The sequence below is a fragment of the Amblyomma americanum genome, chromosome 2, assembly GCF_052857255.1.
Source record: "Amblyomma americanum isolate KBUSLIRL-KWMA chromosome 2, ASM5285725v1, whole genome shotgun sequence".
Lineage (NCBI taxonomy): Eukaryota > Metazoa > Arthropoda > Arachnida > Ixodida > Ixodidae > Amblyomma > Amblyomma americanum.
In genome coordinates this window covers 114,224,914-114,251,386 of record NC_135498.1, presented here as the reverse complement: position 1 = coordinate 114,251,386, position 26,473 = coordinate 114,224,914, and the positions used below count along the sequence as shown (strand labels likewise).

The 26,473-nt window shown below is 46.5% G+C and overlaps 1 protein-coding gene across 1 annotated transcript; it reads left to right on the top strand.

Annotated features, from left to right (window-relative positions):
* Window positions 1-1,034: 1,034 nt before the first annotated feature.
* Window positions 1,035-19,772, top strand: LOC144120004 (uncharacterized). The gene is made up of 4 exons (XM_077652492.1): window positions 1,035-1,210; window positions 3,367-3,521; window positions 4,944-5,026; window positions 19,672-19,772. Exons 1-4 carry the CDS (start codon window positions 1,103-1,105, stop codon window positions 19,770-19,772), a joined length of 447 nt encoding a protein of 148 aa, XP_077508618.1. The 5' UTR covers window positions 1,035-1,102.
* Window positions 19,773-26,473: the final 6,701 nt, after the last annotated feature.

Below are 26,473 nucleotides of genomic sequence, written 5' to 3'. Positions count from 1 at the left end.
CAGATTATAATCGCTACTTACTACGTCGCACAGTTAAATGAGTTCAGTCAGATTTAAAGCAGGATGGATATTGGCAACACATTCAATCGACAGGAATATTGTAATCTGGGGTGCGCCCGCTGTTTGACCGAAAGTAGCATCTAGAGCAGATTTTTACGAATAAGTCGCGAGCATCGATAGCGTTCTGAGCGCTTTCGCTTTGGCGGATGTCGGGAAAGTGAAGAATATTTCATTTGCTGGCGCAAAAGGCTGAATTTACATCATATGTCAGTTACTGCAGTCCCAGTGATATAAAGCGTTACAACAGCCACCACCTGCGTAAATATATTTCATATGTAATTGAAAGTTGCTGGGCATGATTTCAAACGCAGTCCCTTGTCAGCAGTGAGGCAGGAATTGCTCCAAGCTAATCGCGCCACCACAACTCATTAGAAATAAAAGATCTATATTTTTGCACGCTACTGAGTAAATATCACTGCAAGTGAACCTTTTTTTTTTATCCTGAGCCCGCATTTTTGCAGCACGCAAGTGAGAGGAGCGAATCGGTGTAAAGTACGGAATATTAGTTATCACGCTTTATTGTTAGCGCTACCGAAGCAATAGAAGAAAGTTTGCGTAAAGATTCTGTTCGCTGCGCACATAATTAAGAAGTTGTTTTTTTTATTTTGTATGCCGGACATGTGACAGCTCACATGAAACTAACGCACATTGTGTGCGTAGGCAGATATCTTGCAACACCTTCGAATAACACGTCTGACAACCGGCGCTGCTTCGTTACTTGAGATAATCTACAATTCTGCCAGATGCGGAATCCTTACTTCTTTAACTGATAATCTTCACATTTAACTCAGCGCTCTCTTGAATTTCTCCTTAATATTCCTGTGTTCCTTTCCCTTAGTGCAGAGTAACAAAATGTCGCCTATTTCATATCAACTTAACAATCATTCATTGTTTCATCTTTCTCTAAAAAATTCATTCATCTGGAAGTGACGCGATTAAAAGTGTGAATGCAATGAGAAGGTCGCCGCCTGTCACCACCGTAAAGTTATGCTGGCATTTGCATGTGACTTCATCGTAGGACGTTCATTATACCATTGTAGCAATGCTACCCGCAGCACTGAGTATCTCTTTACTGGCTGCAGCCGACATTGTGTTAGCAACCAACTTCGAAGACGATTCGAGGTACTTCGGATCGCAGCAGATCCGCATGGTGAGTGGAGTGGCGGATTTCTGGGCGGTGGTCAATTTATCTCTGATAATTTAACGCAACTGCTTTAAGGCTCCCCTTCTGCTGGAAACCCATTGTCGTCGTCGGCAGCGGCGTTATAAGCGAAAAATCAGCCGGATAAGGGCGATCCAGGATGGCCCATTCACCCGGGGTGGCCTTCTCACCTCATCTCAACCTTCCCACCGGATTTCGCGCAAACTGCCCACCGTACCATGTGGTAGTTAAATTAATGATTGTTCGCGAGGGTTTGCTGGGGAAGAGCGAACTGGGTCTCACAAACTCCACTGATGGCAGTGCCTGCCGTCGCAGGGTAATGGCGCATCGCTTAACTGCTGCGCCACTGCGCCAGCATTGTATGAAGACTCCCAGGTGCCAATCAATGGAAAACAGAGAATGACCACTTCCGCACATATTAGCTTCAACCCATTTTCGCTGCTGCGTCATATCCTTAAGGCGGAGCTTGAGCTTTCTACAATTTTTCTAAATTATATTGAGGATTCGGTTACATCTCTTTGCATAAGAAGTACCTCGAGGTGACACTAAGAAAGTGGTAATAATTCTAGATGTCATCGCTGTACGGTTCATATAGAGCACTAGTAGCGCAGTTCACTATTGTTCGCCTCCAGGCATACTGGACGGTACTGTGCCATTTTGCGGATCGCAGCGTGTAATTTGGCTCCTTCAGTCATTGTGAAATAATTTCTAATCGGTATTAGGGAATTGTTTATTTTCTCATCTCGCTCAGCTAAAAGAAGATTAAAAGATGAACATAATCAGAAAAAAATACAAGACTGCGAATAAAACAATTTTGATCTAAATTGTGGTGTAAAATATTGTGTAAAATCAAGCAAGGAGCACACGGGTTTCTTGCTCCCCGGCAAGCACAACTGGGTCTTGTCTACGCCTACACTGAGCCTCATTAGAGCGACAAGCGTCCTCCGTATCACTCAATGCACTGCGGCACAGCAAGTTCTGCGCCTTCCGTGGGAGCTGGTTTTCGGTTTGTTTTCTTTCCTTGGCCGCCCATGCAGCGTGCCCGTGTGCCCGTGCAGTTTCCACAGCTACCCTGGCAACTAGAGATTCAGATCTCTTATTTCGCTGTCTCCTATCGTAACCGCGTCGCTTCGTGTTTTCCCCTTTCTGCTTTCTTCCTCCCACTGTAGCCAGTCTTGTTATCTTGTTTCTCTCTCCCTCTCTCTTCTCCTGGCCAGCTTTTTTTTAAAGCGCGAGCATTAGAGGGGGCATGTCGAGGAGAAAGTGACACCCTACTTGAAGCTCTACGAGTGAGGCCCTGCCCACCGGAATGTGAGCAAACTGCCTACCGTGGCAGGCGGCAGCTAAATTAATAATTGATCGCGAGAGGTCGCTCGGGAAGAGCAACACGGGTCGCACAAGAGCAGCCTGGGTTGCACAAGTGCCGTCGATAGCAGCGCGTGCCAACGCAGGGCAGTGGCGCATCGCTTTAACCTCTGCACCACTGCACCAGGATTGGTGTGAGGCCTCCGAGAGATGTACGACTGTAAAGGAAGGAATGATTGATGTCGCGACGTTAAAAGGATATGGAAAGAACGCAGACACCAAGAACAAAAAGTAGCATATATTAAAAAGAAATCAGTACGTTGTCAATGAGCGTAGTTCGTAAGGTCGGCCGCTTACGCATTGCCGTCGTGTCGCCCAAGCAAGTGTCATTGAGTTCTTTCTCTTATTCCTACCTGTCTGTCCACTAGAGTTTCCCTCCATTTTTGCCCCCACCTCCCTTCCTTCTCCCATCGCCGCTCCTGTCTTTGGGCGCTCATCATCTTCTTGTTTCGTTCCGATCGGCGATCTTGGATGGATCTCAGTCATCTACGAGAGGGCTTACAGAGCAATCAGTAAAAGGCCCACGCCTTAAAAACAATTTTCATTGCCTAATATAATCAGCAACGGAGCACGTCGGCAACATTATTCAGGCAATATACAATTACTGGCCAATACGCAGCACCTTATGTAGCGTTATATAGATGTACGTTCTACATGAGATAAGTTTGAGGGAATAAGGTGGCGACCGCTACCGGAGAACAGCGTATGTAGTTAGCCTGATGATAACAATGGAGGTGGTGGTGATGATCTTTCATCCTTTTTTTTATGCATTTCCACAGCTGACCACAGTAAACGATCTGCTCTACGTCAGAAGACGGAACTTTCCTTCGAATACCATCGTTCGCTGCCACGCTATGAGAAAGGACGAGCGCTTGGGAATTAATTCCTTCCGATATTTCGTGTATACGGCACTCAACCCGCAACAGACTGAATAGTGAGTGTAATATTAATCAATATCGATGATTTTCACGAAATGAACGCTAAGCTGCGGTGGCGCCGCGAACTAGTCTGAAAAGGATCTAGCGCAGAAACTCGATGTCTGCTACTATGTGCGAGGTTCACCGGCACACTCAGACTCTGTTATCAGTGTTTTAGTCTAAAAGTACATTTTAATAGCCCTGTTACGCGTATGTGTGCATGATGACGAGACAGAAATGGTGGTAACATTTACAGCGCGAGTTTTCTGATTCCAGCAAAACAGAGAGAGCATGGAGACGAAGTTTGCGCGATGTGTTGTAGAGCGGTTGCAAGACCATGAGAACCGAGGTCATATGAAATGAATCGGGCGCCTATTTCTAAAAGGTGGTCCGATGAACGAACGAAATAAGAGCCGTTATTTGTTACCTAGCAACGTTGGGCAGACGCGACTAACGGCCGCACTTCAAGTGCGAATAGTTTAGTGCGGAAATGTCTCTCTAGAGCGAGGCACAGTTGAAGCGTCCGTTTATGATATGTTATAAACGGAGAAGCGGGGATCGAGTAATATCATTTATTTGATATCCATTTTATTATATTTACTTCCTCTCTGAGACGGATGGATAGTAGGAACCGAGTAGAGTGTGATGAAAATATTGTATCATAAGGGCGTAACATTCATTTCGCGCCTTTTATCCAATGCTTAGGAACAAACAGAGAGCGCAACGCGCTGTTTATCCGGGAAAAAAGTGCGCGGGGAAGGCGGCCTCGTGTAGTTCTCGCTCTCCACCTGTGCACACAATTAGAAATATATATTCGCATTTAAAGTAGCACATGGTGATCACAATTTATGAGCGGGCATAAACAAAAAGAAAGGCTGCAGTCTTAGCAGTTAAAACTTGTGCTATAGAGACAAAGTCTCTGGCTTGTTTCCTGCGCAAGCCGCATGAGAGTCGCTGAGTGTTGTCAATCATTAATATTAAGTTGGACTTTGCGTTTTGCCAGTCACGCTCTGTGCAAGCCTTCAACATCAATATTACTGATTTTAAATTCTCTCCAAAGTGCGCGTCTGCCGTCTAACGCTCCGCATTCACTCCAGCCGTTGTCACACGTCGTAGAGTGAATTCTTCCTTTTCTCTTGTTGACTCCTGTTAGACTGCCGAGCAACCAAAGTCTGGGTCCCACAGGGTCACCACCATCGACAAACTAGAGCGTAGTTATCGTGCAATTTTAAAACAAACACAATACTACCAAGGATGCGCCCAGAAGTAGCTATGTTTAGTGCCGCTGTAGTGGATGAACTGAGGCTCCTCATCTTGATCATGATAATCGCCGGTACTTGTATTTGCTTCGTCGTGATGGCCTAACTACTAACGTACATGTCGTAAGAACAACAGCTTCTTGTAACTAACTGCATTCCCTTTTCGTGTTTCTTTCAAAGCACTATATTTCCAACACCACTGGCTACTTCAATGACACATCCGCACACTGTGTATAACGCAGCCGCTTTTATGACTGAACTCGGTAAGTCGATAACGTAACAGAAACGGCATGCTGGCTTTTGTTGGAAAGAAAGTGGGGTGTGCGAAAAATGGTGCCGGAGAGAAATATGAGCGCTAAAGGGCGTTTTCTGATAATAATCAGCATGAAGCAGGCATTAAATCTAATAAAATTTTTTTGGCGCGAAACAAAATGAGGGATTGCATTAACCTGTCTCTGGTTCCAGTACGCATAGATTACTGAACGAGTCACTCAGCTGGCAAGCTGCGGCGCTCAAGAAATTTCTTTTCAGCCTTTTCCACGGTCTTGGTAACCCTGCGTTAACATGGTCATCACTGTCGCCAAGACAGACCGAGACTAAATTAACAAAGGTGACATTAACTGTGCGCCATGCACTTCGAATTTCTCATTACCCCTAAACCGCATAGGTTCAGGTGCCGGCATGTCGCTAGTGCTTGTGTTTATATCCAACAAAATAACTTCATGGCAGCTACATATCAACCAACGCGCCGTTCTTGCAGGTAATGCCTTTGATCAGCGATATAAAGATACCTTCCTCACCTATATAGCCCACAAATTTGGACAAAAGCATTTTTAAACGGGAAATAGCTTGTGAGCGTAAATGCTTATCTATTGTAAGATTTCACTATAACGATCAATTTTTCCCGAGATCTCCCGTCGACAGGCATGCATTTGTTTCCTATTAACATTTTGCTATCGTCAAAAGCGTACCCCATTGGTTTCCTATGGCGCTCTTAACTGCTTGATGCAAACGATGAAAGTAGTTCTCGTTTACTCCAGTCTCACAATAGCTAGGCAATGCTGCCAGCTTGCGACGGCGTCCCCAACCCACGTCATCCACTTCCGCCCCGAAACTGTCCCTTTCATTTCCTAATATCAGAAGCCTAGTGCCTAAACGCGATCAGTTCTGTTCCTTTCTAGAAGATAGTGAATCTGGTATAGTTGCTTTAACAGAGACTTGGTTGCAGGTCGGTATCGAAGAGTGTGAAATCTTTCCCGACGACCATGCTTACAATAACTACAGACATGACCGTATAAATAAAAAAGAGGGTGTGGTGCTCATTGCAATCAAAAGAACATTACCTTCCATCGCTATTGCATCAAACTTTGTAATCGAAATAGTACTGGCCACCTTCAAAACTGTCCCTTCAAACCTTCTTATTGGGGTGCGTTACCGCCCACCTGACTGTGGGATATCTTCCATTCATAATATCCGGTATAGCATTTCTGCCACTGTTGACCAATGTGCGCCCAGTAACATTTTCTTTCTCGGTGATTTCAATTTTCCTCGAAAATATTCGGTTAATATGTCTTCATCTCGTACTGTTGCAACAGAATTTGTTAAATTAACTTTGAATTTCAACCTATTTTATGTCATTAGCCGGAATACCTGTGGGTCTAATATACTAGATTTAGCTTTAGCCACCGCTCCCGACACCATAAGGCCAGTGACGCACCTTCATGGATTTAGCGACCATAAGATTCTGCAATTTGAAATTCTAGTTCCAAGTTTGTTTGCAGGTAAAATAAGAAAGCATTAGATATTACAGTAAAGCAAGATATAGTGAGAGAAATACAGAGCTTACCAAAATTTTCAATGAAGAATTTTTGCTGCGAAGTAACCAACGATCTATTCAAGCCAACTAATTGCTTTTCAAACACAAACTCCCTACGCTGATAGACAAGCATGTTCCGCTAATTTCAATAACTAATGACAAAATCAGTCCATGGTTCGACAAGGCCCTCCGTCGATTAGGAAATAAAAGGAGGTGCTTGTACCGACAAGCCAAATCTGCTCCCTCCCCATCCTGGTTCGATAGCCATAAACAGTGCCCGAAAACACTTTGTTCTGCTATACCGCTGTCAAAAACAAATACTTTACTCATGATCTCCCAATGCTTTTGTAGACTAATCCTAAGAAGGTTTAACAAACTATATCTCCCGAATGTAAACGACACTTCATACAACTACACAATAGTGATGGGTTGCCGCTAGATGACACTGAATGTCCGACTGCGCTTAACAGACTTTTCCACCAGTATTTACTAAGGAGCTCATTCCAGTATGCCTACTGTTCCCGACTCTGACTACCCATTCATGGAGCCTAACAGCATTAGTGCCAAGGGAATTGCATCAGTCATTATAATCCTTCAGTGGACGACATAAACTCGAAGATTCTTAAAAACTCCATTTCAATTTCCAGCCAGATTCTGTGTCATATATTTCAGCAATCTTTAATACCCTCAGAACTGCCTACTGACTGGAAAATTGCCAAGGTCATCCGTGTCTTCAAAACCAGTAGCAAAAGCTCACCTGATAACTATCGCCCTATCTCGTTAACAGGCATATGCTATAAATACTTTTAAATATTCTCGCTTCCCACATTTACGACCATCTAGAACGTAATGACTTTTTCTTTTCTAATCAGCATTATTTTAGGAAAGGCTACTCGGGTGATACCCAGTACTGACTTGCATTTTAACATGAACGATAACCAGCAAACATATTACATTTTTTTAAATTTCTCAAAAGCGTTTGACAGAGTGACACACGGCCGGCTGTTTACTAAATTATCTACCCTTTCTCTTGATTCTGTCACATTACCTTGGCTTCGTAACTTTCTCTCATTTAATCAACAATTCACTGTTATCAATGGATCTTCCTCACTATTATGTGGTGTAATCTAAGGCGTACTTGAACCGTTGCATTTCCTAATTTATATTAACGGCCTTCCTCATAACATTTAATCCCGTTTACGACTTTTCGCAGATGACTGTGTTGTTTACCGCAAGATTACTGCCGAGACGGACAAACTGATCTGATTTGATTTTATTTGATTTATGGGAATTCAATGTCCCAAAGCGACTCAGACTATGAAGGACGCCGTAGTGAAGATCTCCGGAAATTTCGACCACCTTGGGTTCTTTAACGTGCACTGACATCCAACAGTACACGGGCCTCTAGAATTTTGCCTCCATTGAAATTCGACCGCCGCGGCCGGGATCGAACCCGCGTCTTTCGGGCCAGCAGCCGAGCGCCGTAGCCACTCAGCCACCGCGGCGGCTTTTGACCACCTGATCCTTCAAAGTGATCTTAGCATTATTGTTGATTGGTGCAAAAACCGGCAAATGATACTAAACCCAGCTAAATATATATCCATGACATTTAGCAGGAAACATGATATGTCTAACTTCAAATACTTCATTAATAACACCTTCCAATACAACCTTATGTCTTACAAATATATCGAAATTCCGCTCACACCAAATCTTTCATGGTCTTGACACATTTAGGAGTCTGCAACAAAGCGTCGAGGACACTCGGTTTCATATGCCGTGCAACTCTCCTAGCTCAATTCGTAAACTCGCATACCTAACTTTTGTTCGACCCCTGTTGGAATTCGTCGCATCTATACAGGTCACCCCATCAAAAATATCTTATTAAAAAGCTTGAGACTATTCAAAACACAGCTGCCCGGTACATTGTTAGTAATTATTGTCCCCTCGTCAGTGTTTCTCAGCCTAAAACCCATAATGATAAACAGATACTTGAAATTCGTCCTGTATCACTTCTGTGTTTATTTCACCAATATTGCCGCGAATCTTTGCAGGGTTTGTTTCTTATTCAGATCTGCCGCCACGCCACTTTCTCGCTTTGTTTTCGACGCAAGACGCGACTAGTTTTATCTCGATTGATCGCAGCCAGGCAGAGCTGGTTCTACGTTGTTCCGGCATGTTCTAGTAACTTTGCACGCTTTATATCGAAAGTTCGCTATCAGCTTCAAATTTTGCACGGCTGACAGCGGCAGGCATTGTTGGTAGCGCGCTTGTTGCTACGCCGCCGCTGAGTGATTCAGTCAATTGTGGGCGCAGGTCAGCCCAAATAAAGTGTTTTGTTTAGATACCATTTTAACAGCCTTTATGCTCTCCAGAGTGCAGTCACAACTTCGGGACATCTGGTGGAGGTGCTGATACCCTTCCATGTACCGGACGCCCCCTTCAAGTCATGACGCCAGCCCTCTGCGCTTCGCAACTGAGGAGGAGCTAGCAGCTCAGCCAGCCAGCCGACGTCTCCAGGGAGAGGAGCCTGAGTTCGGGACCCGGCCGGACCGCACCAGACAGCGAAAGGACGCCGCTACAAGCGCCACTACTTCGCCAAAGGTGTCGACCCCGATCATACTGCAGCAGCCGCGGGTGCTGTCAACGTTCAATGGATCCCTAGGCGAAGGCCCCGAAAAATGGTTGGACCAACTCGAGCGCTTGGGATCATTCAACAAGTGGGATGATGCGGCAAAAATTGGACACGTATTTTTCTCATTGGATGGCTCCGCACGCACGTGGTACGAAAACCACGAGTCTTCCCTAACGACATGGGAGCTATTCAAAAAGGAACTCTTGAAGGCATTCACAAGTGTCGTGAGGAAAGAAAGATACGAACGACTCCCCGAGTCAAGGATCCAGCTTCCCTATGAGCCGGTCCGCGGTTACGTGGAAGAATTGAAGCGCCTCTTTCGCCGCGCTGACCCCGGAATGATCGAGCAAAAGAAATTTCAGATTTTCATGCGCGGCGTAAAGGCACAACTCATTGGCAGCCTCGTCCGACAGCCGCCGAAAATAGTCGAGGAATTCATGCAAGAAGCTAGCACGATCGAAGAGACCCTCGACGTCCGGGGGAGGCAGTACAACCGCCCTTCCTCTGTCTGTGCAATGTGTCCGGACATGACGACCACCACCAGCGACAACTTGCGAGAACTGATCCGTGAAATCCTCCGCCATGAGCTACGCCGATTACTGCCATCCTCCCCACAGCCGCAAGCAGCGACTCTCATGGACGTGGTACGGGGAGAAGGGCAACAGGCACTTGGCAACCCGACGGCCGCAGAGCCCCAGGCCATGACCTACGCCGCTGCAGTAAGAACTCCTCAGCCCCAACGACAACCGCTACGTCCTCTCCGATATGAACCACTTGTTCCCGAAAGCCGCCTCCCTGCCCACGCCCACCCAGCCTATGAGCGACGCTCAAGCCCTAGGAAATGCGACGCCTGGAGGACTTCCGACTACCGGCCGTTGTGCTTCCATTGCGGTGAGGCCGGCCATATTCTTCTTCATTGCCCGTAACGACGTATCGGTATTCAGGGATTTGCCGTTGATACCCCACTGACACGCATCGGCCAACGTCCGCAGGATATCGACGAGTACATACGTGAGAGACGCCGATCCGCCTTTCGCGCTCACCATCGCCGTCAGCCTCGCGCTTTGCGTCGCCACACCGGAACTACGCAGCCGCGCTACGAGGAAGGTCTCCCAGGCCCCATAAGGGAAACTAAAGACAGCAACTTCTGGAGGTGAGGTCGCTCACGAGCGAAACGTCGAAGATCCTCCACCTACCTCGCCCCATGAAGACTCTGCTCCCGCTACTCTGCATGAAGACGCCGCACTCGCTGCACCGACGCCGCACAAAATGGCAACCCCGACCACGACACGAACTGCATTTCAAACGACGCCGACACTGAGAAAAGCTTCGACGACACACCCCACCCGCGATTCGCATACGCGACAAAGACGTGACTCAACGCCGAGGCCGAATTGCAATGCAAGAGCCAGGACATCCGACTTAGAAGTGACTATCAACGGCCGGAAAGTTACCGCTCTAGTCGACACAAGAGCCGATTACTCGGTGATGAATGGAACATTCGTTGCGCAGCTGAGGAAAGTTATGACCGCTTGGGACGGCCCACAAATTCGCAACGCAGGGGGCCACCTCATTACGCCACCAGGGCGATGCACAGCGCGAGTGACTGTCAAAGGACATACCTATACTGCGTCATTTGTTGTGCTACCGCATCAGGCAATCATCAACCTGCGATCGAAGCTGATCACACTTTCGACGGACGAGGCCATCCCTTCGATTAAAACTCTGAGACATCACGTTGCCTTGAGTGTCCTGGAGAAAGAAGTGAGCGTCCCACCCTGTTCAAGCGTTATCGTGTCCGCAGGCGCCACGAAAGCCATTAACACTGAAGCAATCATCGAGGGGAACATGCAGTTGTTTCTAGACTGAGGAATCAGCATCGCAAGACGCATCGCACATTTCCGCAATGGCCAGGCTTAAGTACTGCTGACAAACATCAGCGAAGAATATCGGCAAATTAACAAAGGAACGACGATTGCTTTCTTCGACGATATATCCGACGTACGGAACTCCTGCGCCCTCCCCGACCCCTCCGCAGAAGATTCGTCTGACCCAGAGAACTCGCCCACTTTCAACATCAAAGCAGCCCTGCCCCGGACGAGACAAGACCTGATTTCACAATCTGCTTCAAAACTACAGTGGGTGTTTTTCGTCGTCGGCGAAGGTCCGACAAACGCCGATTGCCAAGCATCGCATTATAACCGACCAGCACGCCCGACCTATCCGTCAAAGCCCCTACCGTGTGTCGCCGCGAGAACGACAAGCCATCTTGTACCAATTGGAAGAAATGCTTCGCGACGACGTCATCCAGCCATCAAACAGCCTATGGGCGGCACCGGTTGTTCCAGTGAGGAAGAAAGATTGCGCACTTCGATTCTGCGTTCATTACCGTCGCCTGAAAGCATAACAAAGAAGGACGTCTACCCCCTCCCCCGCATCGACGACGCAACTCACCAGCTCTGCAACGCCAAGTATTTCTCATAGATGGATTTCAAGAGCGGCTACTGGCAAATTGAGGTCGATGAAAGAGATCTCGAGAAGACGGCATTCATCACTCCGGATGGGCTCTTCGAGTTCAAGGTGATTCAATTTAGTCTCTGTTCCGCACCAGCGACGTTTCAGCGAGAAATGGATACAGTGCTGGCAGGCCTGAAGTGGCAAATTTGTCTGGTATTTTTAGATGACGTCGTTGTCTTCGCCTCGAACTTTGAAGAGCACCTCAAAAGACTTCGAACAGTACAAGCCGCCATCAAGTCGTCTGGCGTAACCCTGAAAGCAAAGAAGTTCCACTTCGCCTATGAAGAGCTGCTGTATCTAGGCCACATCGTTAGCAAAGAAGGAGTACTCCCAGACCCTCAGAAAGCTGCTGCTATTGCACAGTTTCCCTCGCCAGCCAACAGGAAAGCAATGTGCAGATTCCTCAGACTGTGAGCATATTACCGACGGTTTGTGAAAAACTTTTCGCGCAACGCCGAGCCCCTGAGAAAACTGACGAAGGCAGACGTGCCATTTAAATGGGAAGCCCCGCAAGCAGAAGCCTTCAAAGAACTTCTGCGTCGTTTACAGTCCCCACCGATCCTCGCCCATTTTGATGAAACCGCCGATACTGAAATTCATACCGACGCAAGCAGCGTGGGCCTAGGCACCGTCCTCATTCAAAGAAGTGACGGGCTGGAGAAAGTCATCGCATACACTAGCCGTGCCCTTTCCAAGGCCGCGGCTAACTATTCGACGAGTGAGAAGGAGTGCTTTACCATCATCTGGGCTACGTCGAAATTCCGCCCCTATCTGTACGGACGACCGTTCAAGGTAGTCAGCAATTACCACGCGCTGTGTTGGCTTGCGACTTTGAAGGGCGCCTCTGGCGGCCTCGCTCGATGGAGTCTGCGCTTCCAGGAGTTTCACGTCACCGTCATTTGCAAGTCCGGACGCAAGCACTCTGACGCCGATTGCGTCTATGCCTTCTTGGGACCCATCAGCTCCAGCTCTTTTGCCCAGCAGCAACGCTCGGACCCCAACATAAAACGCCTCATCAAGTACTTGGAAGGCAAAGTTTCTTCACCCCCCGCCTCATTCAAGCGAGGACTATCTTCCTTCTGTGTACAGAAAGATGTTCTCATGAAGAAGAACTTCGCAGCGAACCAAACAGCCTACCTCTTGTTGTACCTGCTTGTCTCCGCGAAGACGTTCCACAGGCTTCACACGACGAGCCGACAGCTGAACATCTCGGGTTTACTCGCACCCTCCGCCGCATTCAAGACAAGTATTACTGGCCCCGACTGCCTGCAGATGTCGCACATTATGTGAAAACCTGCCGAGATTATCAGCGACGAAAGACCCCTCCCATCCGACCAGCAGTATTTCTGAACCCCTTAGAACCCCCTCCAGGCTCTTTCAGCAGATCGGCATGGACTTGCTTGGTCTTTTCCCAAAGTCAACGTCTGGAAATACGTGGATCATAGCGACCGACTACCTGACCCGCTACGCCGAGGCAAAAGCCCCACCGAACGGAACAGCAGCAGAAGTCGCCAAATTTTTCGTGGAGTGCATTCTTCTGCGACACGGCGCCCCTGATTGCTCATCACGGACAGAGGAACAGCATTCACGGCGGATGACGCCTTTTAGGCTCATCCATGGCAGGCAGGCAAAGACCACGCTAGACGCCATGCTGTCAAACATTACCGAAGAAGAGAACGTCGATGTCGCTGTCTACCTTGAACGCGCAGAAGCAGCTCGAATTCTTGCCTGATTACGGATCAAAGACCAGCAGCAGACCGATGCCAGACGTTATAACCTACGAAGACGCAGCGCGAAATACAAGCAAGGAGATAAAGTTTGGGTTTTTGCGCCCACTCTCCGCTTCGGATAGAGTGAAAACCTTTTGCGCCGCTATTTCGGCCCTTACAAGGTTCTTCGTCAGCTAGTTGAGCTCGATTATGAAGTCATCCCTGACGCAATAACTGCATCCCAGTGACGCCGCGTACGACCAGAAGTCTGTCCATGTCGTCCGTCTGAAGCCCTATTGTGCGCGCTAACGGACGCTGCATTTCCACACTCTGTGTTTATTTCCGCACGATCCGTTTTATCTGTTGCCAGTCGCATTATTTGTTTTAATGCATCGGGTCGATGCTTCTTTGAGAGGGGAGTAATGCCGCGAATCTTTGCTGTGTGTGTTCCTTATTCTAATCTGTCGCCACGCCACTTTATCGCTTTGTTTGCGACGCAAGACGAGCCTAGATTTATCTCGATTGATCGCAGCCAGGCAGAGCTGATTTTACGTTGTTCCGGAATGTTCTAGTATCTGTGCACGCTATATCGCGAAAGTTCGCTATCAGCTTTAAATTGAGCACGGCCGACAGCGGCGGGCATTCTGTTCGACGACCGCCGAGCACGCTTGTTGCTACGCAACCGCGGAGTTATTCAGTCCGTTGTAGACGCAAGTCAGCCCAAATAAATAGTTTAGTTCATACACCAGTTTCACTGCATTTCTGCTCTCCGGAGTGCAGTCACGACTTCGTGACAATATGCTTACACCCGCCCCTCGTTTCAACCTCTAGAATCTCCTTTCCGCTCTTCAGCGCGCTTGCATAATCATCTCAGCTTCAATCATACACGTGGCAAAGCTAAATCATTTAATTCGTCGGCATTACCTAAAGCATTCAGGCTCTGGAATAATCTTCCCGACAACAAAATCTCCTGTCCTGATCTCATACACTTTAAAACGGCACTATGCATGCATTTATCCTTTTAGTGTGATATCAAATATTGTTCTACAGTTTCAGTTGCTTATATATTGTTGTCTGATGTACTATTTTTTTTGGTTTGCCTTGATTACTACATCTTCACATACCCGCATTTCGCACGTATTTTGTATTGTTTTGTTAAGATGTTATTTTTGCTTAGTTGTAAATCATCTTTGTGTTCGTTTTTTCTTGCTTTGTACCGCTTAAATTGTACCGTTATTGTTGTTTTTTATTTCTTTATATTCCTCTTCCTTGAGGTTCCCTTAACTCAATGCTCTTCGGGGCCTATGAGTGATCAATAATTAATATTAAAAGTGATTTTTTGCACAACGAAAGAAAGAAACATTACATTCGATATTTTCACAACAGTACCTTACAATTTTCTGATATTCAAAACTTTCGTCCAAGAATGCTGTACATGGCACCTGTATTCAGGTCTAACCTGCCATTTTCTTAATTTTCTTCATCGACGGTCGTTTACCAGTGAAGCAGAAACGGGCAGAGTTTATTTATAGTGAAATCCAGGCGGCTCGCCTGGAGATATTACCCTTTCTACTGCTACTTCTCGCTGGGAAAATCAAACTATAATGAGGGGCAGCATGACTAAAGTGGAAGTACAAATAGATAAAGCGGCTTGATCGGCCGCCCAGGTCACAACCGTAAGTTGGGACACACCCTGCGCATCAATACAAGCCCAAACAGCTCAGAAACCATTTTCAGTACGTGTTCAAGGAAAAGGTATGAGGCCTTCTATGAAGGCCTGATCTCAAAGCATATCAAGTAAGCCGTAAAAACACGTCGCCCTCACGCATTCTTTAATTGAACGAAATTCCGCAGCACTGTGCCGATGAAACGCTGCGATATAAATGGACTTCACGAAACATACTTCCGATACCATTGTTAGAACGCTTGCGTGTCTAACTGGATGTCTCGCGGTTCGAAACTCACGTTTGAGTTCACACTTGACATTCGCAGTTCTGAAAAATGCAATTCACTTTAGTCCTTCGCTGTCTCCGAATAATTGGAGTTAGGGAAGGCAGCTGAATTTCGATCGTGAGAAAGGAATAAATCTTTGCACCATGACTGAACGTCACTGGAGCTTTTGAAAACCCGCGTGAGCATTAACATGGAGCTCGCCAGACCTTGCAATACGCTGGTGCACAGTACGCGGAATTTTACGGACCAGTGCAGCAAGGTGACATCGGGGTTCAAGTAATTATATCATCTCCGTCGGTCCACGCGTTTCAGTAGCTTGACTAGTGTTTAAGTCTCAAAACATGCAGATAATTTAAAGGTTCAAAGCGAACTTTCGCCGCTCGCCTCTTTGAGCAAACCATAAACTTGCTATAGCTTCATTGGATGCCCATTGTATACGTTTCATTCTTAATTAAGGTTTCATCTCTCACCGTTTGGAGGTGACGTCGAATGCTGCGCCCTCAGGACATCGCATCTGTTTGGCCAACGCGGCAATAGTGAGGGCGACGTGGCGACCTTTGGAACCTTGGCCCCTCATACCGGGCCCTTCATCATTTTTTCTAGAATAGGAGCCTTATTTCCAATTGCACGTGCATTTGTGGAGCCCCTCTAGGGCGTTTTTGCATACTCTGCCTAAAATTCTCCACTTTAGGAAGCTACCATTATTTTACCGCAGTTACTGACACCCTTCGCCTCACCTCCTGGAAGGAGGACGCGCTGAGAACAGGAGAAACGATCTGTGTCCCTGCTTCCGCGGTAAAGTGGGTGGGACTGTTTGCTCAAATCAAGTCAATCAAGTAACTGAGCGCTGGGAAATAAAAATATTGTACGGATGTGCGTAGACTGCCAACGTCGTAAATCACCCTCTGAAAAACAAGCCGGTCTACTCCACCCTCTTCAAGTGCCAAAGACACCTTTGAAGCAAATTGGCATGGATCTCCTGGGACCATTTCCGACGTCTACTGCCGGGAATAAATGGATAATTGTCGCCACCGATTATCTAACTCGCTACGCGGAGACAAAGGCTCTGCCCAGTGGTACCGCCGCCGAATCAGCTCGGTTCTTCGTTGAGAACATTGTCCTGAGGCATGGCGCTCCGGCACTCATTATAACTGACCAAGGAACTGCCTTTACTGCCGAGCTTTTGGAAACCGTTCGCCTCAGCGGTACCAGTCATCGTAAAGCAACGGCCTATCACCCCCAAACCAATGGATTGACTGAACGCCTCAATAAGACAATCGCCGACATGCTCTGTATGTACGTGGACGTAGACCACAAGAATTGGGACGAAATTCTTTCCTACGTCAAGTTCGCCTACAATACGGCACAACAAGACACCACTCGCATGACGCCTTTCAGCCTTCTTCATGGCCGACCAGTGACAACTATGCTAGATGTCATGCTGCTCCCGAATGCCGACGGCGACGATGTCGATCAGGACGCCGAGGAATTCGCACAGCGCGCAGAGGAAGCTCGCCAACTAGCGCGTGTGCGCATCAGAACTCAGCAGGAGGCTACGCACGACGCTACAATCTTCGCCACAGACATGTCATGTATGAACCTGGCGACAAAGTGTGGGTCTGGACGCCTATTCGCCGTCGTGGACTCTCCGAAAAATTATTACGGTGGTACTTGGGGCCTATGTTGTGATGCGACGTTTAACCGACGTCACGTATGAGGTGGTGCCGGACGGGTAACTGACATCCAAGCGACGCCAGCAACAAGTCGACGTCATCCATGTTGTACGTATGAAACCGTACTACTCGAACTGATCTTTACCTCCTACTTCCTTTTGTTACAATTGAGACGATGCTTCTTGAGGAGCGGGGCAAATGCCGCATGCAAGAAGACGCCAAAGATGAAGACTTGGTCTACGAGCGCGAGGCAAGAAGAGGAAGAAGCTGAAGTGCGCAGGGACTTTTTCTGGTTAACCAGCAAACCGCTTTACCTTCAGCTCTCCTCGGGGTTCTACCGAGTCCTGACAATATGGTCTGCAGATTGAGCACACGATATGTTCCGCTCTGAAATTCTCTAAAAGCTCTGCATGAGTAGTTAGGAGTGAAGATAAATGTGTGCCATCTATACATACTCTTACAAGCTGGACTTCAGTGCCTTGCTGGGCGTGCACACACGTTAACCGCTTTATACGTCGTGATTAATTATCTAGGCATTGTCACTGTCTAAATAAATATGGATCAGTATGGAGCTGAAAATATCCTTAACGAAATCCTAAATGGACGCGCAAAGTGTATATTATTTCATTGAATACTTAATGCAATACTTAGAACAGTTTTGCAATTATATGTCGGGACTGCTCCGAAGCCTGCAGGAGCCCGGAGAAAAACTGTTGATTCCCTGTTAGACGCAGACAGACAAACCTTAGCGGCGCTAAAATGAATTGTCATTGTGCCATAAGTAGCAAAGCGCCCTTTGGCATCAATACCGGCTACTACGCGGCAGCTCCATGATTTCAGACAGCGTATTCACGGATATCAGTTAAATGTGACAGGCATACAAGTTTCGAATTTTAATTTCATTCGTGCTTTCTGATTAAGCACCCCTATGGACTCGAGTATCACATTAAACGAGCAAGGTCTTAAGAGAATACGTCGTGACATGAAAAACGTTCGCTATCCGCTGAGGTCCCGTGACAGTAGCCACAAGATTTCACTTAGGCTACAACTCAACAAGATTCTCGTCTCCGTCTTTCGCGGCCGAATTCCTCCAACACAAGAGACTGGCTGCTGCACCGTGTCCTCAGTGATCAAAACTTTGAGGTGTCCTCAGCCCATTGTTTATCATTTTAACGCCCATCACTCTCAGCACAGAACAGATTTCATGCATAATTGTGGAAGCTACCCGCCGATCTTTACACACATTCAATATTTAGTGACCATCAAGGATGATCCTTTTCCGTATTTGGCAGGCACATCCTACAGTAGCTGTTGGGATCTAAATGCCTGTTTCTGTGAGCTGGTTTATCGATGTCGAAAAGTATGGAAGTGACTCCAGTCTAACATTGACATGTGTCAAGGAGTCTCGCTCATTCTGGTTTTTGTGTATTACGCCCTCCGGGCGGGACGCCACAAGGATCTTAAGTGTGTCCTCGCCCAGAACCACTACTTATACAGAATTCGAGACACCCGTGATTAGATCGGCGCCGTGCTTAGAGGACTGAACGACAAAATTAACATCTCTGGTTCTTCGAAAGATGGCTGGCTCAAGTTCAACAAGTCGTTGGATGCTTGCGTTGTCGCGACAAAGAATTGTCTCTCCGTGCTTTAGCCTTTTACCCACGCTGTATGGAAGAAAGAGGTAATAATTTTTTCAAGACGCTCCTGGGTACAACAATTTCCGCATCTCCTTCGCTGGAAATCTTTGTTCCACCTCCGTATTGCCCCACAACTTTATTTGCTTTTTACTTTTGTTTTCTTATCAGCCCCGGAACGCTGCCTTATCATTTTGGTGACCGAGACACAACCAGTGCGCTCCGGACGGGGTATGATCAGGCGCGGCATTTTCCGCGACTTTCCAGATTCTCAATGTTTTAGGCGCCTTGTCTTGAAAATTCATCCTCGTCTTTAAACTCAACGTCATTAGAAGTGGCGGGCTTTTTCGCCCGTCGACTACCAAGTGCACTTGCTGCTACCCTCGATGCTGAATTTCGCTTGCTTCGGCGAAAACGCGTTCGTTTTAGTTCTGTGCCAGTTTGCTCCGTGCCTATCCTCTACGACTGAATCCAGGCATGTCGCAGCCACACGTCAGTCTCCCCATCTCGCATGGTTTTTTTACAATGCTCGGTTAGACGCTGCACTTGCCCAATGGAGGCTCTCACCTTCACCTCGTCATGACGAGATTTCGTACTGAGCTCTCCTTGACATAGAGGTGAAGCTTTGTAGCCTGCTAATTTCTCATTTCAATAATGAATTGGCTTCAGGGATTTATGCCTACAAAATTACCCCTACAAAATTAGATCCCTAGACGCAAATTTCAAACAAAGAAAACGCATTTACGATCTTGGCGTAAATCGACCAGGAGCTCCTGTCAACTTCCACGATAAGGTGATAAAACAAGCGATGCTACAGTGAGGCTTCAATGGTGTACAGAATTTTTTCGATCATGGATTAAGATATATACACTTTTGGCCAAAGAAAAAAGTGAATGTTAGCCATGAAGCCTTGGCCCAAGAGCGTAGACTGTGCAATTTATTTACTATCCTTTGCGGTGTTTTTATTATAGGTGGAGAGATGAGCCTTTTCAAGCTTATGTATGCCGCTGGTCCCCAAGGCTGCTTCATCTTGGTGCGCACCCGCGCCCACGGCGTAAGAGCCGAGTTTTGAACGATAACATTTTTTCGCGCCGAACCTTGCAACAAAATGCTTGAAATTTAATCGATAACAATGTAGCATGTTATGGAATGGAAAACTAAGGGTAACGTTACATGACTAAAGGCAGTAAAGAGACTGAAAACAAAACTCGAGTATTTATATCTTAGCTTTAGTGAGGATGAAAATGTGAGCTCAGGCAGGGCATGTAATGAGGAGAGCAGAGAGCTTATATGGCCAGTTATGGCAACGAAGTGGAATCCAAGTGCAGGAAAATGTTGCTGGTGGGGGAAGAGAGTAAGGCGATCAATGAGACTGGGAAACTTGAGGTGAAAGACCGGCCACAGCTGACGCAAGGCTGGGTTAACTGGGGGTAACTCCCAAGTTGTTTTCTCTTGCAGCTGGCACGATTACACTGATGATTATTATTCACTTACGTACAAGAATTTTGCAATCAGCGTTTTTAAGTGTTTCGGTGCCATATCCGAAAAAGTTACCTTTCTGAAAATTTATTTGCTAGACACGCCGTATAGAGATACCTTTGAATATTGTAGAGTTTTCTGCTAACGTTTTATACGGCGCAGTTCTCTGCCGCAAGAATTACCAATGTTTAAATGTGTTATAACTCTAGGACTTCCTGAAAGTTTGTGGCAATGGTTGACAGCATCGCTAATTTATCAGCATTTTCTTTAGTTTTGCAGCTTGTTAATGCAATAAAGTAGCAGTCCGACCCTTATGCTATGAGGCAGCAACTGACCAGATTACTGCAATCTAAGTTTCATTTTACAGTTTGTTGCTGAACGATATACATAAGGAAGTGAGAGCTCTGTCTTAACTTGGCGCTTAGGTACATGTGATGCAAAAAGCGCCAACAATGCTAGAGTTCACTGAACAGCCTTTAGAGATTGGGATTACATTTTGAGTAAACCCTCCAAGTTATTTTTCAGTAGCAAGTGAGTTACAAGGCACACGGGAATTGCTGCTTGAAAACTCTGCACACTCTCAAGAAGAACAATTCGAAGTTTGTTTAACGCTTCTCGCGTTCTTCAGTCACTGCTATGTGGGTGACTAAAGAACGCTTTTTGACGGTCCTTGAAATGATTTTTTTCCACCGAATGTCTGCTACTTCAGACGGCCTACACTGCACCAAAACCTGTTCCGCCAAGTTGTCAGGGTGTCTACCTGAACCATTGTCCTGGATATTCTTTTGATCTTTACCATCCCACTTGCAAGAATCTATTAAGGCGCAACCGGCAGCACGGCGGCTAGTGGGTAAAATGCCTTTCTTAAATGATCCATTACCGGCATAATAAAAGTACTTGTAAAAAAAAAACTCCGCAGTCTTCTCGTTTTTTGCTGGCAAAGACGTGTACGTGAGGAATTTTTTTCGTACCTGCAAAAGCTATTAACGCAACTACTTTTTCGCGCAGAAACTTCTAACAAAACTGCTTGAAATATAATTATTAACAACAAATTTAATGACAGTTTAATGATAGCATGCAACTTATGATATCCATTCTCATTTCTGGCACAAGTGTATATTAGTGTGAAGCATTTTCGAAGCACCGAATGTGGTTCGGTCCTATCTTGCCTGAAGAACGATATCCAGTACTAATTCACATCACAGTAAGGCTAGAACTCATCTGCAATCTCTCACTCCATGAGCTGGCTCCCGGGCCAGTTGGGTCCAGATATTGAGCAAGCTGTTTTAGAACGAATTGACAAGGTCAAAAGCAAGAGAAAAAACTGAGTTTACCGTCTCTTGTCCTTGTCAATTCGCTCTATATAAATCTTGTTGCACAGTGGTTTCAATTCTCTAATTTTCCACAGTAGCTTACCTACCCCAGAAGTTGTTTAAAGTGTCGACTCACATATTTCAATTGAAGCTTGCGACGTAAAAACAAATCGTTCTTACATTATGTCTTTTGTTTTTTGTCCGATGAGTTAAAATGTAGAGTACTAGCTCATAAGAAAAGAAGCATCATTGTCATCATCAGCCTGACTACGTCCATTGCAGGACAAAGGCTTCTTCAATATATCTTCAAATAACCCTGTCCTGTACCAGCTGCGGCCACCTGATCCCCAGAAACTTCTTAATCTCATCCGCCCGTCTTTCTGCCGAACCCTGCTACACGGTAAGATAGAGGTTTTATATGCTTTTCTCCGGAGAGATATTGGTAACTTTCCATTCATTATCTGGGAGAACTTCCTGATAGCGCTCCGCCTCATTCTTATTCGTCTAGTTATTTCACTTTTGTGATCTGGATCTCTGGTCACTACCTGCCCTAATGGTAATGATGTGTTGCGCACACATAAAATACGAAAACAGGAATCACGATGAAGACTTAACTGCATTCTATGCGTCTTCATCATCTTTCATGTGCTCGTCTTTTTATATGTGCGCAACTCGTTCTTAGCAATAGTCGTGCACCATCTCGCCCAGCTCGAAATTGTTCTAAACTACCTTCTCTAAGTAGACATATTCCCTTGCAACCTTCAGCGCCTCATTTTGCCCGGTAGTTCGTTTCGTTGAGAAAAGAAACAAATATACTATGCAACCATTGCATTTTTCAAAAAAGATTAAATGAGCCCTAAACTTTTTATGTCACATCTAAGCATATCGCTGATCCAAGAGCATCGTCTCAATCAAGGCGAACGCACTCTTCCACTGCTTGTTAAATTTGGTTTCTCACTAGTGCTTCTTTCAAGGATATCCCAGGATACACTTTGTCAACTCTGTAGTTGTCAAATGCCTCCATTAAGCGCTGCAACTGTCCAGCAACCGCCGACAACGGCCGACTTCCTAATTTTTCGACGGAACCGTTCACTGGCATGGTGCTCCCAGATCTCGGCACCACCCCAGCTTCACAGTTTTCTCAACTATTGGAATCCTATTCGCATACTTCCCTTAATAACCTCAACCCTTTCCAAGCTGCAGCAGTGACTCACCTCTTTGACACCGGTGGTGGCCCACTTGTTCTCCATAGTCCACACAACATCTGCCGCGCCCTGCACTACGCACGCGACGACTTCAGTGCTAGCCAAGAAAACTTCTAAGAGCGTTGGCTTGTTTCTAGGCCTCACTAATCGTATTCAAGAAACTCGGGGCACACTTACACTCCGCTTTTAGGCCCCTCTTCTCAACAAATGGAGAGGGGGAGGGGCAGTTGGGAAGTGGCAGGTAGATAGAGGAAGATTCCCTAAGCACCATCGGTCACGATAGACGGGTGGTCGCTTTAAACAGATGCCGCCGCCGGACAGTGTTTGCCTTTAAGGCTTTCCCAATGCTCTCGCAGTGAAATCAGCAAGCGCGACGTAAGTGAAATATTCAGATATTTTTATAATGGAAACAATATCTGAGTTTCATTCAGCCACTCGAAGATGTCCAGTCCTCACCAGTAGTCGGAAGGCAAAGTGAGTACCTTCTTGGTGGTGCTTCCTCATCGCGTTTGTTGCTCGGTATGATTGCCCTGCAAAGGAAACGATACAGTTGCACTGCCTACGCATCTCCGCAACGAGATATGGCGATTCAATTCCCTGGGAACTTCGGCTACTTGTTCCTCCTATTAGTAATCCCATTCCTGTCGGGAGAACCCCATCAGACGAGGAAACTAGTCCTCCACCCGTCGATCGTAAATTACGTACACCCCTCTCAAAAACAACTGACATGCTTACAAGTAGATGAAGACACACTGTACAAGACGCTGACTTGTTGGTATTACCCAAAGCCGTCACAAACATATGGAAACGAAAAATAAATTGAGAAAACTAAAAATCTTCGGGTAATCATACGACGTGGTACGACAATCCTGCATTAGCTGTATTGATTGTACCCACATTTCAAAATTACGCTGATCGACTTAACACGTCACTGTATTCGTCCCACTGCTGCGTGTGCTTCTGGTGAATGGAAGTGTATGGTCGGTGGAGGAAGACAGTCTGCAGGGTGTAGATGGGTGGTGGCTGTAGTTCAGTGATTTCACTGGTGGCTGGTAGATTCCTCTCATATACTCCTGATGGGTGGAGTCTTCTGGAGAGTGAGATGAGGTGGAGAGATGGATGAAGGGTAAAAGTGGGTGGGTTGGCAGCTTCTTAGCTAGGGGTTGTGGAAAGGTGGGTAAGGGCGGTGCTTTTTTCGCATGCAGGCTTTGCACACCGCCATTTTCGGGGAATGATACCCATACCGCTAACGCAGCAAGAGGACGAAGAGCCACAGCTTCTTACATTCTAAACAGGAATCAGCCTATATACGCTTAAAATGGTATAAGCTGTCCTCTAGCACACTCCTTTTTAGGAGGAGGGCGTGTTTTATAAGCCCTGGGGTAGATTTCTGAGTAAAATGCGGAATCCTTACAGGTGCCAGCGGAAAGAAATTATCTCTCTTGAAAATGTCCTGAGTTCTAGCAGTTACGAAGACCATAACCAAGTCTTCAGTCTCCTTTATTTGCTAACGTAAAGACGACTGGCGCTGCGTTTGAAACAATCCTCCCACTACTTACTGCGTCAAGTTACTATGCCTTGTACTAGCAATATGTGTCTGTTAGAAACAAGAATAAGCATTCTTTATATTTAGTGATCAAAATCTTCTCCGGAACTTGGGAAAAACACCGTGTCTTTTAAAGAGAGCGCGCTTGAGGTCAGGTTACTCTCTCTTTAATAAAATGGCGTTTAAGCAGCGTCCTGTTCTCTGGCGTTTCAAGAAAGGCTCGTGCTTGTAATGTACAGTTTTGCCACGAAATATTTGCAGTACACAAATGCACTCTGTGGCCTCCACGCTAGATTTTCACGGACCCTGCTTTGAGTACGCACTGCAAGGCCCACGATAAGTCAGCAATCTATGTCCCTACTGACAAGGATAAAATCCAAACACTAAGCGCGTACTTAGCATAGTTGGATGCAACTCAAGAACGAAGAGACAAGTGCATCTCAAAGGAACCCTTGCACCCAATGGCATCGACCGACTGCAATGGCATGGCAGTGTGTGTGTGCGTGCGTGCGTGCGTGTGCGTGTGTGTGTGTGTGTGTGCGTGCGTGTGTGTGTGTGTGTGTGTGTGTGTGTGTGCGTGCGTGCGTGCGTGCGTGCGTGCATGCATGCATGCATCAGGTGGCAGCACCTGCCATCCCAGAGCAGTGGCGCACCGTTTAACCGCTGCACTACTGCGCCAGGAGTGGTACGAGAACGTAACGAAAGACCAATTCTGCGTATAGGGTCGCTAACCCATTGGCTATCGCGTCATGCCGCTAAGGCGGAGCGTGGTCCGCGGTACGGCGACTCCCTTCACGATGTCAGCGCGCAGATCAGAAGGGGGGCGGTGGCAGCTACTTAGAGCCATGCAGAGGTAGAATCTCCGCTGCTACGTCAGCTAGAGATGGAAAATGTTTTCAAGAGCATGATGGGCAATTCATTGCCTATAAGTATTTCGCTTTTCTTGCATGCAGTTAAACCGTTGCACGGACCGTTTAATTCCAAATACGTCATTTGTAGCACCGTACGCTATTTCAATTGCGTTATTCTCTGCCTCTATTACTGATTTTCTTTTCTAGGGAGCTTTTTAACCGTAACGAAATGGAGCGCTTGCTCAAGCGTCATCGATGTTATTCATTGTTAGCGTTGAAGTACTGCCTGACGATCTTTTAAGACGTGAACTGTCATGCGCAGGGGCTGGGCAATGCAACGGTAGAAACAATACAACCTCAAGTCAAACAGGAAGAAGGCTATGTAGCCACCGATCCTTTCCCTGTTTGGGAAGACGTTTCGTCGGACACTGTTCTAACGGAAAGGTTCGCGAGCTACTTTTAATGTATTTTTTAATCCTCAGTAACAAGGGCATATATTTGTCAGCGCTTCTAGGGGGCAACGTTCCACTTCCTTACTACTACTGCCGCGCCATTTCTAAATCCAGTAAGATGATGCTCAACGTTTACATTACTTATTGTCAGCTATGCAAAGCCGAGAAGCTTTGAATGGATGAATAAAACTTTATTTATGAGCAGCAAAAGATGTTAGTGGAGTCCTTAGTCCAGGACCCGCCGTTTCGGACACTGCACCAGGACTTTCTGGTCCCCCAGGGTTGAGCTGGTCAGCATGCCATCCCACTGCTCAATTGTGGGTTTTCTCATGATCGCTACCTCCTCGATTTTTTGGCATGCCCGCACCATATGAACTATATTCGAGTATTCCTCACAAAATGGACATTTATCTGAAAATAACGTAATTGTATTTCATGCAGAAGGCTGAGGGGTGGGTAAGTATTAGTATCCAGTTCCCGTAGTACTATTCTTCCTCCTTTGTTCTTTGTGAGCCAGTGGGTATGTTTTCGTTTCCATTCTGTAATGCTGAAATAACTCCCAGTATGTGGTTAGTCTTTCCTTCTCACTAACTTCGGATAACTCCCGGTAAGAAAGTGCTCGCGCTACGGCATGGGCATCATTGTTACCTCAAAGGGGTTTGTGAACGGGTGTCCATATTAGGGTGACCTTCCCTATCCTGGTGAAATTTTGCTTCATGATAGTTGCCGCCTTCTTGTCAATTCTCCTTTCGACGAGGTTTCTGCAGGCAGCTTCCGAGTCTGTGATCACAATCTGGTTACTTGGATCTGCTATCACTAATGCAATCGCTGTCTCCTCGGTTTCCTTCGGTTTACCTCCTTTAAGGGTTCCTGCCGCTTTGATGTTAAGGTCGTTAATCTACCTCTGCCACAATCATAGCATCTTTG